This window comes from Anomalospiza imberbis, chromosome 5 (assembly GCF_031753505.1).
Source record: "Anomalospiza imberbis isolate Cuckoo-Finch-1a 21T00152 chromosome 5, ASM3175350v1, whole genome shotgun sequence".
Classification (NCBI taxonomy): Eukaryota; Metazoa; Chordata; class Aves; order Passeriformes; family Viduidae; genus Anomalospiza; species Anomalospiza imberbis.
This window is the reverse complement of record NC_089685.1, coordinates 12,039,081-12,053,255: the sequence shown is the minus strand read 5'-3', so window position 1 is coordinate 12,053,255 and position 14,175 is coordinate 12,039,081. Positions and strand designations below refer to the sequence as shown.

Here is a 14,175-nt window from a genome sequence, read left to right as displayed (position 1 = left end):
TGCTGGCTATTAAACATCTTCATCTACAATACCAAAAGATAAGGGGTAATAGAAATGTGCTTTCATGCACCCAAAAATACCAACAGTTTTCAGTGGTGCCCTTTGGATGCTCATCTGTGGCAAAAACTATCCTATTAGTGGGATGTAAGTAAATTATAACCCACACAGAGGGAAGCCTCTCTGGAGGCTGGACTTCCAAACTGGAGGTCCAAACCCAGCTTGAAGCAGAGTGGCTGTGTTAGTGCTAGTCCATGAACTGGCCCAGGGCACGTGCTCACATACTGCTACATGGTTTAACTCTTTTTCCTCCCCAAATAGGACAATACCCATACATGGAGGCTCTTGGCCCCTGACACCTTCCAGTAGCAGAAAGACAACCAAATCTGTGTGTTCAACAACACTGGAGTTTTAATAACTCAGTATGTCAGTATAGGCAGGATACATCTGAGTGAGCATCAAAGGGTAATAATCACCGGTCTTCCAAAGTACAGAATTAACACTACCTTGATTCTCTATCTCTGCCAGCATATTAGTCAGGTAGTTCAGTGGCAAAAACTCCACGGGGACAGAGAGTGTCTCAGGGATAGGTCTGCTGCACTGTAAGGGAGAACATTCCGTGTTACTTCACAAAGTTGCACAGTTGCACTAAGGTTTCAATGTTTCTTTAGTGTGTTACAGTCCACAAAAAGCACAGGAATCTCAACACTGTCAAAGCATAAGATTTTAAAACATAGCCTCTGTGCTCTTACCTGCCTATTTCCCAGCTTCTCAAGCAAAAGTTTCACATATTTCCGTGCTAATAAATTTGCATTTATCGGATGATTCCAGTACTGGCGAATCTTTTGACCAAGAGCCTAGTAAGCAAAAAACAAACCCCAAAACCTGAGAACATATACATGGGACAGTGGAAACTTAGAAAGAGGAAAGGGGAGGAAAAGCTGACACAAAACCCAGGCTGTAATGCGGATGTGCTTTGCTTTCAGACCCCGATGACAGAGGCTAAAAGGTCATCATGTTTAGCCATGGAGCGTTCCTTTCATAGCCAGTAACTAAGAGATCACAGTGTGCTCTCAAAATGCGGGAAATCAAAACCTCGTCGCTCAGTCCTCACCTCAGTTGGTCTGTCCCAGTGCCACTGTCCCACTTGACACGTGTACTTAAGTACTAATTGAACCTTTATCCTTTACTGTGACTGATTTGAATCTATTCTTCCCCCAAAGAGTAAAGTAGATGCCTCATTCCTCAAACCTCCTTCAGGACAGGGCTTCTCAGGCTCATCCTAAGGAACCTTAGACAAGCAGAACACTGGGAAGGAAAGATACTGGGAATGTAAGTTTGGATCCCATTATCCAGGTCATCATCCTGGAAACTGACAACATTGACTCACATTCCCATAGCCAAAAGAGATTCAAAACCAGGTTTCCCAAAGCTTCCAATCCCAACCAATAAGCAAAAGAATAGGAACACCCTGTGAAATTAGCTCCACCTTCTGTTGTTTTCCCTGTGTAGATCTTCTCTTGCCCCTCCCCTTCAGCTGTAATGCAATGCAGACAGCTGTTCATTTTAGTAAATGCTGTACAGTTTAATGGTGCTTAAATCCTTGCTTCTGATTAAACTGAAGTTATCCACTGCATGTAACCTGCTCAAAATAGTCCAAGTCACCCCAAAGTGACCTTTCTGGCAAATAGACTATTCCCAGCGTTTTTTCCCCAAGCTGTAAATAGATACAATACAGCACTGAGCACTGTGCATAGCTAGCAGTAGTTGTTCCCTAAATCTCTCCCAGCTCAGCCCTTCACGTCAGAGCGTGGTTGGAATGGAGTTCCCCACGCACCAGGCCCAGGCCTGGCAACTCAGGGGCCCCATGCTGACCCCAGCTCACCAGCCCTGGCCCAAAACAGAGGACAAAGAACATCCTGTGGAGTTCTCCTCCTCTACCCCTTCTCAAAACTGCTGCCAAATAAAGAAGCCTTTGTTGGAGGAAAACCCAAGCAGCACTTCTGGCCATTTGAACTATAAGTGACAGAACAGAATGAGCAAACAATGGGCAACTCATGTGGAAAAAAGCCTGTTCTGCAGTGAGGCATTCCCTGAGGGGGATCCCTGGTGTTCCTCTGCTTCCTGACATCTTGTGCTTCCCCTGCAGTCCTGTGATGTGCAATAAGAGCAAAAGGGGAGAAGGAGAAATGCATCTCCCATTCTGCTGGAACGATTTATGGAGGACCAGTAACCAGCTCTTGTGGCTGCACAAGTCACCTTGTCAATGGGTAAGACTGTGAGGTTTAACTGAGAGGAGATCTGGTTAATTCATCCCTGCCACAAAGCTGTGGTACAATACAACTTTACAGCTTTTACTCTACCAGCTTTTGAATGTATTTTTGAAGAGTATAGAACCAATCAGAGGTCACAAGTGAGAAAGACTCCATGGATGCTAAAAAGCACACACAAAACCCCCATAGACCCCCTTTAAATAACCCTCATTGCTTTATGCAAATGACTACTCAGCAGAACAGTGTCAGTCTTGTTAACTTGTGTAGGATACTGGAGACTCTGCAAAACACTGTGGACAAATCTGTAATTTAAGTTAAGTTATCAGGGTAACCTACAGTCCAGGAGCAGCAGATGGAGAAACTGTGGATGTTCTGGTTATATTTGAATCATGCTCTATTTGAATCACAGCCAAGTCTTTCATTGGTTTGACCCTATGCACAAGGAGGAATTTCCTATCAATTCCAAAATCCAAGAAATTACATCTAAAGCCATTAGTTACCTCTGGAAGCCTCATCACAATACTAAACTTCAGCTTTTCATTCTGTTCAGTGTCATCCAGATCTATAAGCAACAGGGAAAAAAGCAAATCAAACAAACAGTAATCACATAACAAACTTTCAACTTTCCCTCTCAACAGAGTGAAGACTTTCTCAATAAACATCACCTCCTTAGTGAAATAAAAATTTCAGTTTCAAGTAAAGACTTATTTACATGTTTATCATGTGTATACAAATATATTTCTGTATATTTGTCCATAACGTCACCATTTTATCTAACAATTTATACTGTAATTCAAATGCACTTTGACTAAGTGCAGCTCTTCAAGTTTATAATATTTAATTTATCAAGATCAGGCACAGATTGATACAGCATATTTTGTTGTTACTTTTCTTGGACACTGGAGAAATAGCACATCACTTGGCACAGCTGGCTAATGTTCAGCTACCACTGACCAGCACCCCCTGGGCAGCTTTGCAGCCCCTCTGCCCCAGCCTGTGATGCTGTCTGGGGTTGTTGGACCCAAGGGCAGGACCCAGGCACTTGGTCTTGTTGAACCTCACACAATTGACCTCAGCCCATCAATCCAGCCTGTTCATATCTGTCTGCAGAGCCTTCCTACCCAACTTGGTGTCATCTGCAAAATGGCTGAGGAAGCACTTGATCCCCTTGTCTAGATCATTGATAAAGATATTACACAGGACTGGCCCCAGTACTGAGTTCTGGAACCCCACTGGGGACCAGCCACCAGCTGGATGTAACCCCATTCCCCTCCACTCCCTGGGCCCAGCTGTCCAGCCAGTTTTATCCCCAGTGAACAGTGCTCCCATCCAGGCCATGATCAGCCAGTTCCTCCAGGAGAATGCTGTGGGAAATGGTGTCAAAGGCTTTACTGAAGTCCAGGCAGACAACACCCGGAGCCTTTCCCTCACCCACTGTGTGGATCACCTGGTCACAGAAGGAGCTCAGGCTGGTCAAGCAGGACCTGCCTTTCACAAACCCATGTTGGCTGGGTCTGATCCCCTGGTTGTCCTGCACATGCCATGTGATGGCAGTCAGGATGATCTGCTCCATAAGCTTCCCCAGCCATGAGGTCAGCTTGACAGGCCTGTTCTTCTCTTTCCAAACATAAAGCAAAACCTGAGGGCTGGATAGCAGACCAACTTCCTCACACACAGGTGTGCAATTTCACAGAGTCACAGAAATTCCCCAACAAATCCTATGATGATCTTTAGTATTTGCTTTTCTAAGAAGTCTGGAGTGGAAAAACTACAAACTCAGATTCTCTCCACACAGACATTTCTTTGTGTGCTGTGGTAAGGCCAATCACATAGCCTAAGCTCTAACTTTCTCTTTTCAGGTAGGTAACACCATCAGCTACAGCCCTCACTGAAACAACACTCTAAGGAGAGTTGAGTGTCCTGGGCAATAAAACTTGTGTCAAAGGGGAATGGCTCAAAGGACAACAGTCCCAGTTAGCTGACTGGTAACAAATGAAACACCGTGTTCACTGTACCTTTCAGCAATTTCCTGACACAGGTTTCTGTCAATTGCAAGATGCCATTGTCAATATAGTGCAGGAGGGTGTGCAGAGGGAGGCATCGAACACCAAGACCCAGGTGCAGAGTGTGAAAACCTATGAAAAAGACAAACGTGTTTGGTACAATATGTAGTTTTCTCTAGTTCTCTATTTGAGACTGGAATTACTCTAGCTAAAGCCATCACTTCCCTTGACTTCTGATTCTTTATAGTTGGTGAGGAAATCAATTTATCAAGTCAGGTAGTCTTATTTAGACATCCTTTAAGTCCTCTCAAGTACAATCTTGTCAGAAAGAAGAAAGCTAAGGGATTTGAAAACGGTCATTAAAGTCATACACTGTCACCAAACGTCTCCAAGCTGTTGCCTTATATCTGAATGTTCTATTAATTTGTCTTTAATCTCCGTCTCTCCTCCTAATGAATCAAAATCTGAGGCCTCACCACCCTCAGGATGTCCTTGCCACACAGACACTCCCACGGGCAGCGTTAACACTTCAGCTTTCCTTTAACATCAGCCTGATGATGGTTTTGTTACCATGTAACACTACTGTGCAGCAGCATTTGTGCCCACACAGACTGAGGGGCAAACTCATACCAAAAGCGGTTTCAATGACTTAAGACAGATCAGGAAATAAAACCCAAAAAGATTCAAACAGAATTGGAAAGCATTAAGATATTAAGATGTCAAGATGTCTTTCCCTAATGAAAATAAGCAAGTGCTTTGAAAATGCTGTAAAGAATTATGAGGAGCTCTAGGAAATCAAAGTCTACTATCAAGACCAGCTTTTCCATCAAGGCTGGAAGTAATCCCTTCAGGAAAAAAACTGAAATTAGCAGGGCAAGAGCATGAGAAAAAAGACTCTATCTGCTACAGGATAGGATTTTTCCTTGTACCTCTTGACACTGAAGTCCAGTTGTCTAAATCTTAGTTTTAAGATAAGACCGCACCCACACATTCCACTGGAAACATCTGTTTAGTTTTCTGTGTTTTTAGTAACTATTTCGTTTTGCTTCATTTCACTTGTACAGCTTTATCAAGAGCCTTCCCCTCTATAACTGACTTGAATAGTTGTCAATACTGCCAAAGCTAACTTCACACGTGCTGCAACCATTGCTGTGCTGGGAGGATTTTATAGCACTGCTCTCCTCACTCAAGATTAAAACAGCAAAACACAGAACTTACCAGGAGGTAAAGGCATGCACATGCCATTTGCTGCTTCCAGAATCCGACTCATGATGTGGAACACCGCAAACTCTCCTGCACTTCCTCTCTCATCACTGAGTTAACAAAGTAGCAACACATTAAGAACCCCAGGCGCCCACTCTCTCCAGAGAAAGGGTCAATTTGCCATACTGGGAGTGCATTGAAAGCCTGCCTTTGGGATGCAGGGCGATGGGATGCTGCCTTGACTACTGAGGTGTCTCAGCCAGCACCAGCTGCCCAGTGCTGCAGACACATAAAGTCTCTGTGGTGTCCCCATCTCCTCCCCCCACTGATGCACATTTACAAGGCTCTCAGCAGTACCTGGAATCAGCAGCAACAGGTAAAACGGTGCTGGTGTGAGCGACCTGGCTTTTACAGATGTTTAACACCCACCACCTAGCTTAGGACCACTCCAAACTCAGCAAGTTTGAACTCCAGCCATAACCCTGCCTGTGTGGTTAATATTCCCACTGGCCTAGAGAGGGCCGGCAGGATCCTTAGGAAGAGTAAGTGACAGTAACATTGACATGAACAGCAGCATAAGCACTGACTGCTCAGAGGAGTACTGCTGCTGAAGACCAAAATCATTATGCCCATATTTAAAAGGCAGGCTGAAAACTTTAACAAATCACTTGCTCACAAGCAGAAGATACAGGAATGAAGCTGGTATCTCCTCCAAACTTCTTTCATTATTCGATGCACCAGATTCAGCTAAAACAAAAAAGAGAAGACTGGATGTTTCCAGGAACCTGTGTACAGCAGGCCCTTGGCCTTAATTCATTCCACACACCAGTTTATGTTAAAAACTTCTCATGGGACTCCTACTAAATCTTCTTTTTTTTTTTTTTTCTAGGGCCTTAAAATATAAAATTGAAATTTGAATTGTAACAGAATTGCCCTATTCCAGCACTTTAAAGTGCTTCCAGCTTATCAAAGCATCATGCAAGATATACATCAACCTAACACATTGTGCTTCTTGGAGATAACTGATCTCAAGCTCTTGCAGCAAATTCTCAAAGATCTGTTTGCCATGGAAGCAAAATCAGCATGTCCAAGTGGCTGATCATTTGGCAAGGAACAGTCCCAAGGGCTCAGCAAAAGCGGATAACATTGACGACAGTGGAATGCTCAGTTTGCCAAGAAAAGTATGCAGGAGGAATCACAGATCTAGTCCTGGCAAGGAGGAAAAATGAGGCAAACAAATGCCTCTCCTCATCTATTGTCCCCAGTGAAGTGAAACAATCCCTTGGCCAATGTTGTTGTTCTTTGTGCTCCCAAATTGACGTCCACCACACACAGTCAGCATATACCAAAGCCACAAGCTCTGTTCTCACTTGGGCCTTCTCAGCTTCTGCAGCTGAAAGAGAAACCACACAAGGAGAGCTGAAATAACTTCCTCATGGTTGTCACGTGTAACCAGTTCCACATCTCAGTAACACAGCTGAGACACTTCCTCTGCGCCTTTTATCTCTGGCCCTCAAAACACAACAATCAATCAATCCCAGGAAACTCAGGAAACTAGTCTGACCCCTGTTCTGCAGAGAAGTATCACAAGAAGTTAGGAACCCTTTTCCTCCCTCCAGAGGGTCAGAATCCAGGAATGCTTTTTTCCCCACTCTCTTTTTCCCTCTTTTCCCTCTCCATTGTCTGACTCATCACAGGCTCTAAGCAAGAGAGAAACAGGACACACAGGAGAGATCTGCATGCAAAGGAATTTTCATCTTCAGTAATATTCATCTGGAATATTCATCTTCAGTAATGTTCTGAGTGTTCCTCTGTACCTTGTTCAGAAAGCTCTGCAATGTAGCACATTTCCCATCCACCACAACTTGAGCCAGGCTTGCACAGCTGCCTGATGCAAAATAACTACCTAATACTTGCCATCTCCACACTTTCTAGACACAATGGAAAGATCCAATTCAATCTTTCTATATAACAAGTTTTCTAGGAAATGAGTGATTTCCAGTTTCCACAAAAGGGTCATGAGAACCACACCTGCTGCTGGAATGAATTTCACCTCTAGCCAGAACAGAGGGTGCAGCTAAGGCCTCTGCATCAGGAGCTGCAGCTGGATCTGAAGGATCAGTGTTGAAGTGAAGGTTCTTACAAGCTCCAAAATCACCAATTATTTGTGCAACACAAATGGTTTTCAGGAGTATGCTACTCCAGAATAAGTATTTTTTGCTAAACAACACAGCAAACTCTACAGCTTTCACAGGGCACAGAAAGCTTAATAACTTCTTAAGTCATAATCATCCAAGCTATCCCAACATACTTGCATCTTGAATACATGAATGTTTGTGATGTGACACCCTCACTAACAGCACAACTTGCTTTGGAGATCAACATCTACCCTTGGCATTGTAGAAAATACATACAGAAAAATAATCCACGTCTCAATCTTTTTTTCAGAACATAACACATGAGATAATGTGCATGAGAGAAAGGGAGCATTATCTGTCTGATGGAAGGAACACAGGCAGCTTCCTGTCTGAAGTTAGCAGTGGGTGCCTGGGGCAGCCAAGTTAAGAGCTACATGCATAGCAGGGGAGGCCAATTTTCCCTGAATAACAGACACACAGTAAGAAGTTTTTTGGGGTACATACATGAAGCCATTTCCCTTGGAGTGTTCTAAACTAACAAGAGAACACATGACCATCAGCAAGACAGCACATGCAGGAGGGCCTTGGCTGACAGTGCTGTCACCTTGTCTTGAAATATCTACAGTTTCAGGCAATGGTGCCAAGGAAACTGAAGTTCCCCTAAAGTAATTGGGAACCACAAGTTCTCAGCTCCCTTGGCTGTTTCTACAGGAAAGACTTCAAAGCCAAAGAAAGTCAAAGAAAAGAACCAGAAGCAACGGAGAAAAGGAAGTGAGACATGGTCTTGCTGTCTTTCAGATCCCCTCCTGTGCAGTAGTATGACACAGTCCTCCTCCTCCTGAGGAAACTCAAATCCAAATGGTGTCTGTCTTCTGTTCCTCTGCAGCTGAGCCTACATTAGATGACAGCTGGCCACAGATGTCAGGGGAAAACATGCAGCTACTGCAGCGACTTGCAGAGAAATTTCAGCAGTTTATTCAGGTCTGCCTGTTTCCTGTGCCACAGGCTGTCTGCTCACCCTGCCTCCCCTTCCACTTGCTGTCAGGGCAGCAATGTCGCACTGCTTCTGTAAGTTATTTCTCCCCTTTCCTGCCTCACTGAAATGAAAAGAGTGAAAGAGTGAGTGAAACAGATATGGAGCAAAGCTAAGGTAAAGTGATTGCAGAGGAGAGAGAGCCTATGGACTTCCAATAACCACTGCAGGAAAGGTGGCACATGGACTGTGAACCAGGCACACTCCAGCTCTGCAGAGCTCCTCAGCAAACAAGGAATTCCCACTGAGGTGTGTCATTCACACTTCCCCACATTATTCTCTGTATACAAGAACACACAGTTCTCTGACAGCAACCAGCCTTTGCCTGTTGTTTTATAAGAAACTCTCAGTCCTCCCAAGTTTTCGCTTCTCTGACTTCTTCTGCAATTGATTTACACAGTGACTAAACACCACAGAGTCTCATCTCAGCCACTCCTGGGCTCCTGAATGCAATGCAAAATATTTTATTAAAGTAAACAGACAAACTTCAAGTCTCTTCCTGTTTCAATAGTTTCAATTGCTCTGCTACTCTCTGCTGATGCTACAGAGAGCTGTGAGAAGACTCAAACCAGTTCATTCCCCTGAAGTGCTCTGAAACATTTAGGATATGGAAAGGTTTGAGACATAAGAGTTTTTAATTAGGATGAGGGGAAACGCAAGTTTAAAAATGAAATAATTTCTAAAGATTTCCCAACAGTGCCTAAGATGCACCAGCAGAAAGCAGAAGCAATTTTTAGATTATAAGTGTTCTCTTTGTTTATAGCAACGCAACTGACTCACACAGGACTTTGGAGGAGATGCAGGCATCACTAGCCTCAAGGAAGTTTCCCAAGGTTTTCATCCCTAGAAAACAGCACTGTGGGGAGTTTCTACTGAACACTGGCACAAAGAACAGGATTTACAGTTGCCATGCAAGCTTTTGAGGACTCTGCATTCTGCACTTAAAGAACATGATCTTGAGATAGACAAAACCAAGTACATAACTTCTGTGCACAACAGTTATGGTTTTTGCAGCTTTTTTTTTTTTAAGGTCTCTTAAGAGGATGAAAGACAGAAAAATAAGAATTTGGAAAGCAAATTTTCACAGTAGTTTACAAAGATTTCTTCGTGCAAAACTGTCTTCTGTCACACACACAGCCCACCAAAGGCACTATGTAGGACTGGTGGTGATTAACCCACATGTCAGATTGTAGTGACATTTTTTTTTCTTCATATTTGTAATGAAAGGTGGCACTTTCATTATTCAAGACCTGCAGCAATGTGTTCTACAGGAAACCAAATGGATCTAACAGCTTTAAACTTTCAGGATGAGTTCTCATTTTATTTCTGAGAGTAGAATATATTTACACAAGCCATAAATGGAACCATTTCTTCTGCATTCTGAGTGACTGGTACAACTTTAAAAATAATATTTAAATAATATTAGTTTTCTTTATCCATTTATACAATATTAGGCTGAAAAATATATTTAAATATCTTAAAAACAATTTCTTCCCACCAAATATATGCTATATATGACTAGCACACACCCAAGGACCTACATTCCAACAAATACACACTTGCTCACAATAGTGACTATGAAATCAAACTAACCAGGTTTGCAACGTAATCCAAAACTATTTGGTCAATCTTCTTTTTTCCAACATATTGCAGATGTCTCATAAGGTGATCCTTCAGCTGAGCAACCATCTAGAAAAAAAAGCCAACAATACGTTTCCCCATTGCAAAACTCCAGAGTGAGATCCCAAGCTACTGTACAATCTTGCTGAACTCATCAGCAGATGTGAATATTCAAAATGGTTACTTGGTGCAAATTCAGCAAAATGAATACAAAGTTGAACTTTCCATGATATTGAAAAGAAAAAGCTTACAGTTCTCACACCTCTCTGTGCAAAGCCAAGGGAACTTGGTTAAAGAAGGATTTAAATATAAAATTGAATTCTAAGAATATAAGTACTCATTACAAACAAATAAACCTGACAGATTTTATGATAGAGAAAACTAGCACAAATACAATTTGTGGTAATTGCCAAGAACCTGAGAACCAGAGTGATTAATAGCAATTTCAGGTTAAACATTAATTGTGAAATCATTAAAGTTGGGTGTTTGTTAACATACAGTCCATGCCACTCCCTACTCTCTCCTTTCTGAAATATTCACTGACCTCATGTAGCTTCAGATTTCAACTCAAGTCCATGCTGGCTCTTTTCTGAGAATTACTAAGAAGCTCAGAGTGAAGCTGGAGCAAATAAAAATCTCTGTCTCAAGGAACTTATATGTAAACTAATCTCAGTGTGTCAAGAAAGTAATAGAGGTATGAGGAAGGCATAAACAAAGTGACCTGCCTTTTGGATCTGTCTGAATAAATGGAGAGGAAGGAATGTAGAGAAACTTCAGAGAATGAGAGGCAAAACTTGGAAAAGGGAGACTACTGCAAAGAAGGAAAATTTGCCTCAGATGTGGACAGGACAGTGTTGATCTGCTCTTCACTGCTGAGATCTTCTAGTGCATGCTGAAGAGTTAACTTATTTTAAAAGTAAGAAAAGAGATAAGACAAGATATGTATTAAGACAAAGGGAGGACAGGTAGGGATTTGAGACAGCATTTATTGCCCAGAAGCATATAGATAGATAAATAAATATCTATCATATATGATAGATCCTCTAGGGAGATCACTGGCAAAAACAGTGGAAAAGAAGAAGGGACAACAGAATGGCCATAGCAATCTCAGAAGTGAGGTAGAAGGAAAAAGAAACAGTAAAAAAGGTGTTAAATTGAGGAGCAAGAAGATCTCTGTTCATCAGATTGAGAGAATGGAGGGGGAGGAATTCACTTACATATATTTCAAAGGCATAAAGTAGTCCAAAAGTAACTGACGGATTAAGATGACCTCCCAGTTTCCAGCCAAAGTTATATTGGGAAATAGCATTTTGACAAATCAACTTTCTGTTGTTATTTTTCCCCTATGCCTTACAATGACCTGCTAAGATAATATCATGATGATGAACTCTAAAATGTAGGAAGAGCCATGTTTGCCCCATAGCTACCCTGAGTGAGCTTCCACTCAGCACTGGAACTTTGAAGGTCACTCTTTACACATCTGTGGAGCCTGTGCGTCCTCTAGTGCACACTGACAAAAGCACATACCAGTCCCATGAGCAACTGCTGCTGATAATCCTCCTCTTCAAAGAGAGGGACCAGCCTCGCCTCTGAAACAAGCAGAGCAACAATCATTCAAGGACATGGCACTACAGAAATATATCACAAGAATTCAATCAGCTTCAAAAGTACTTAGGAGCAGACAAGCAAACAGAAGCTGTGGTTTGACCTACTCAACTACAGAATTAAGACACTGAAGAACCATGGAAAGAATAAGAGAACTGAAAAATTGAAAATAACCATTTGTCTGCCATGCAGTTCTTCTTCTCTTTGATATTTAAGTAAGAGTTACCACAGTGTGGTGACTCAAGAGAGCAAAGAACAGAGAGAACCTTCTGGTAACACCAGTGCTAATGTGTTACTTAGATCCTGTCATTTACAAACAAACAAACTCTAGCAGCTGCATGGGTTTTCCAAGAAAATGGCTAAACAGAAAGTAAATAGTTCAGGGAATCACCTCCCACTGATTCTCTCCCATGGTCTGGCTGCTTCTGTTACTCAGATTTGCAGACCACTATGAAAAGAACACAACTTCTCTAACTAAATGGAAGGAGATTACAGTATCTACTGAAATGAATAACCTGTATTTGCTAATCAGTACTTCCTGTCTACTAAAATGAAGGAAGAAAACCAATCTTCTATTTCATGATATAGATAAAACCAACTCAAGATTTTATGGAACCAAGTGCTGAACTCTTTCAAAAATTTCACCTATTTTTGTTCACCTTCAAATATATTTACACCACCACTTAGCAGCACAAAGACCTGTGCTGCTTGATTTTAAAGGACTCAAGGACAAATCTACAGGGAAACACTACATAGATGCTTGTTATTGGATAGCACCTATTTAGAAATTATCTAGTCACAGTTAAACATCTGACTTCTTTATCAATAAGCACCTTTGAAAACACAAAGCTGAGGTTCACAAAGTTGACACAAAGTCTCTCAAAGTCAGAGCCCATTGCAATAACTAGCAGTGACACAGATGACTGCTGTTAGGGGCTGGAAATGAGTGCACTGAAAGTTCTTGGTAATAAAAGGACCTAGCAGCACTTACATGAGCATCATGTCACAGCACACACTGGCAGAGCCCATAGAAGGCACTGATGTGTGAACAGCAGGAACATAATACACCACTAAATTCAGCTTTACTTCTTTGTAACAGAGGAACTGAGCATCAAAAAATCTCAAGTGTTTCTGGCCTAAGGAAATTCATTACACCTGCTCTCTCTACACCATGTTCTTTCACCAGCCCTAATCTCCTGCGCAAGTTCTGATGTTGCAAAGGCAGCTACAAGTGGACAAGACTCAACAGTAACATGGTGTCATTGATACTGTGCTCCACAAGAAAAATCCTGAAGAAGACACTCTTTAGCAGACCAAATTTTATTGCTTGTATTGTTAGATCCAATATGAACTAGGGACTTTATTTTCAAACATTTCCTAGTCAGTACATGAAAGTTTTCTTCTCATCTTAAATCCTCAAACTCTTCTGTGCTGAAAACACACATAGCAACTGATTTTTAGCAAACAACAGCTGGATGGAAATATTCTAATAAACCTAAGTCTTACAGCTAAGGCCTATATCAAGAAAGGTTTCACTTACCAGAGTCCCAAGTGTCCAGATGAGAAAGCACCCTAGGGTTTGAAACCAAAATCAGTGTGTTTCATATGCAATACTCTAAAGGCTTTCATAATACCACTAAAAACTCATATGAGCCTTTGATCTTTCAGAGATGGCTAAAGACATCTGAGAACAGTACATGTGACTAAATGTAGTAAAAACACTAGATAGCATTAAAAAAATTCTGTCTAGATTGCATGAGAATAACTTCACATCTACCATAAATTCTCTAGCTCTAGAGGCCTATATTTCAGATCATGCTGTAGTGATTACAAGGATTCCAATAACTGATTTTCATCAGGATAATCTTCCTTAAAGATATCTAATCAGATACCTACTCAACTAATTAAATAGCACATTAATTCCTCCAACACACTTGTGCAAAATAAGAAGGGGTAAATATAATATAAACCAGTACGCACTTTTTGGCATTTTCAAAAATATTCCTCAAATATGCTGTGGTTCTTCTCTCCTCTCTCTGGTTTGTAAACAAAGAAAAATCCCAAAATTAACAAACAGAAGACCAAATAAAATACTCCCTGACAGAATGAAGATAAGAAATTAATTAGGCTTTCTCTTTGAATGGAAATAAAACCCAGTGGGGCCTCACACCATCTTCCAAGTGCCCATGCTCTCACACACTCACACACATGTAAACCTTGTGACAATACAGAGTAAGCTCTGCTTCTCTTTAATTTCTTGCATTTTTTAAGAGAACAAAACTTACAGAAAATCACCTTAGGTG

The 14,175-nt window shown here is 41.7% G+C and overlaps 1 protein-coding gene across 5 annotated transcripts in view; it reads right to left on the bottom strand.

Moving 5' to 3' along the window:
* Positions 1-14,175, bottom strand: part of GSAP (gamma-secretase activating protein) — a 44,834-nt gene that overhangs the window by 1,573 nt on the left and 29,086 nt on the right. For all 5 annotated transcript variants that reach the window (XM_068189615.1, XM_068189616.1, XM_068189617.1 and 2 more), the window contains exons 21-30: positions 13,853-13,908; positions 13,413-13,444; positions 11,795-11,856; positions 10,241-10,336; positions 6,153-6,223; positions 5,492-5,586; positions 4,286-4,405; positions 2,771-2,832; positions 750-854; positions 504-597 (exon numbers count right to left, since the gene is read on the bottom strand). In XM_068189615.1, the coding sequence (XP_068045716.1) occupies positions 504-597; positions 750-854; positions 2,771-2,832; positions 4,286-4,405; positions 5,492-5,586; positions 6,153-6,223; positions 10,241-10,336; positions 11,795-11,856; positions 13,413-13,444; positions 13,853-13,908 (793 nt within the window). The remainder of the gene's footprint in view (positions 1-503; positions 598-749; positions 855-2,770; positions 2,833-4,285; positions 4,406-5,491; positions 5,587-6,152; positions 6,224-10,240; positions 10,337-11,794; positions 11,857-13,412; positions 13,445-13,852; positions 13,909-14,175) is intronic.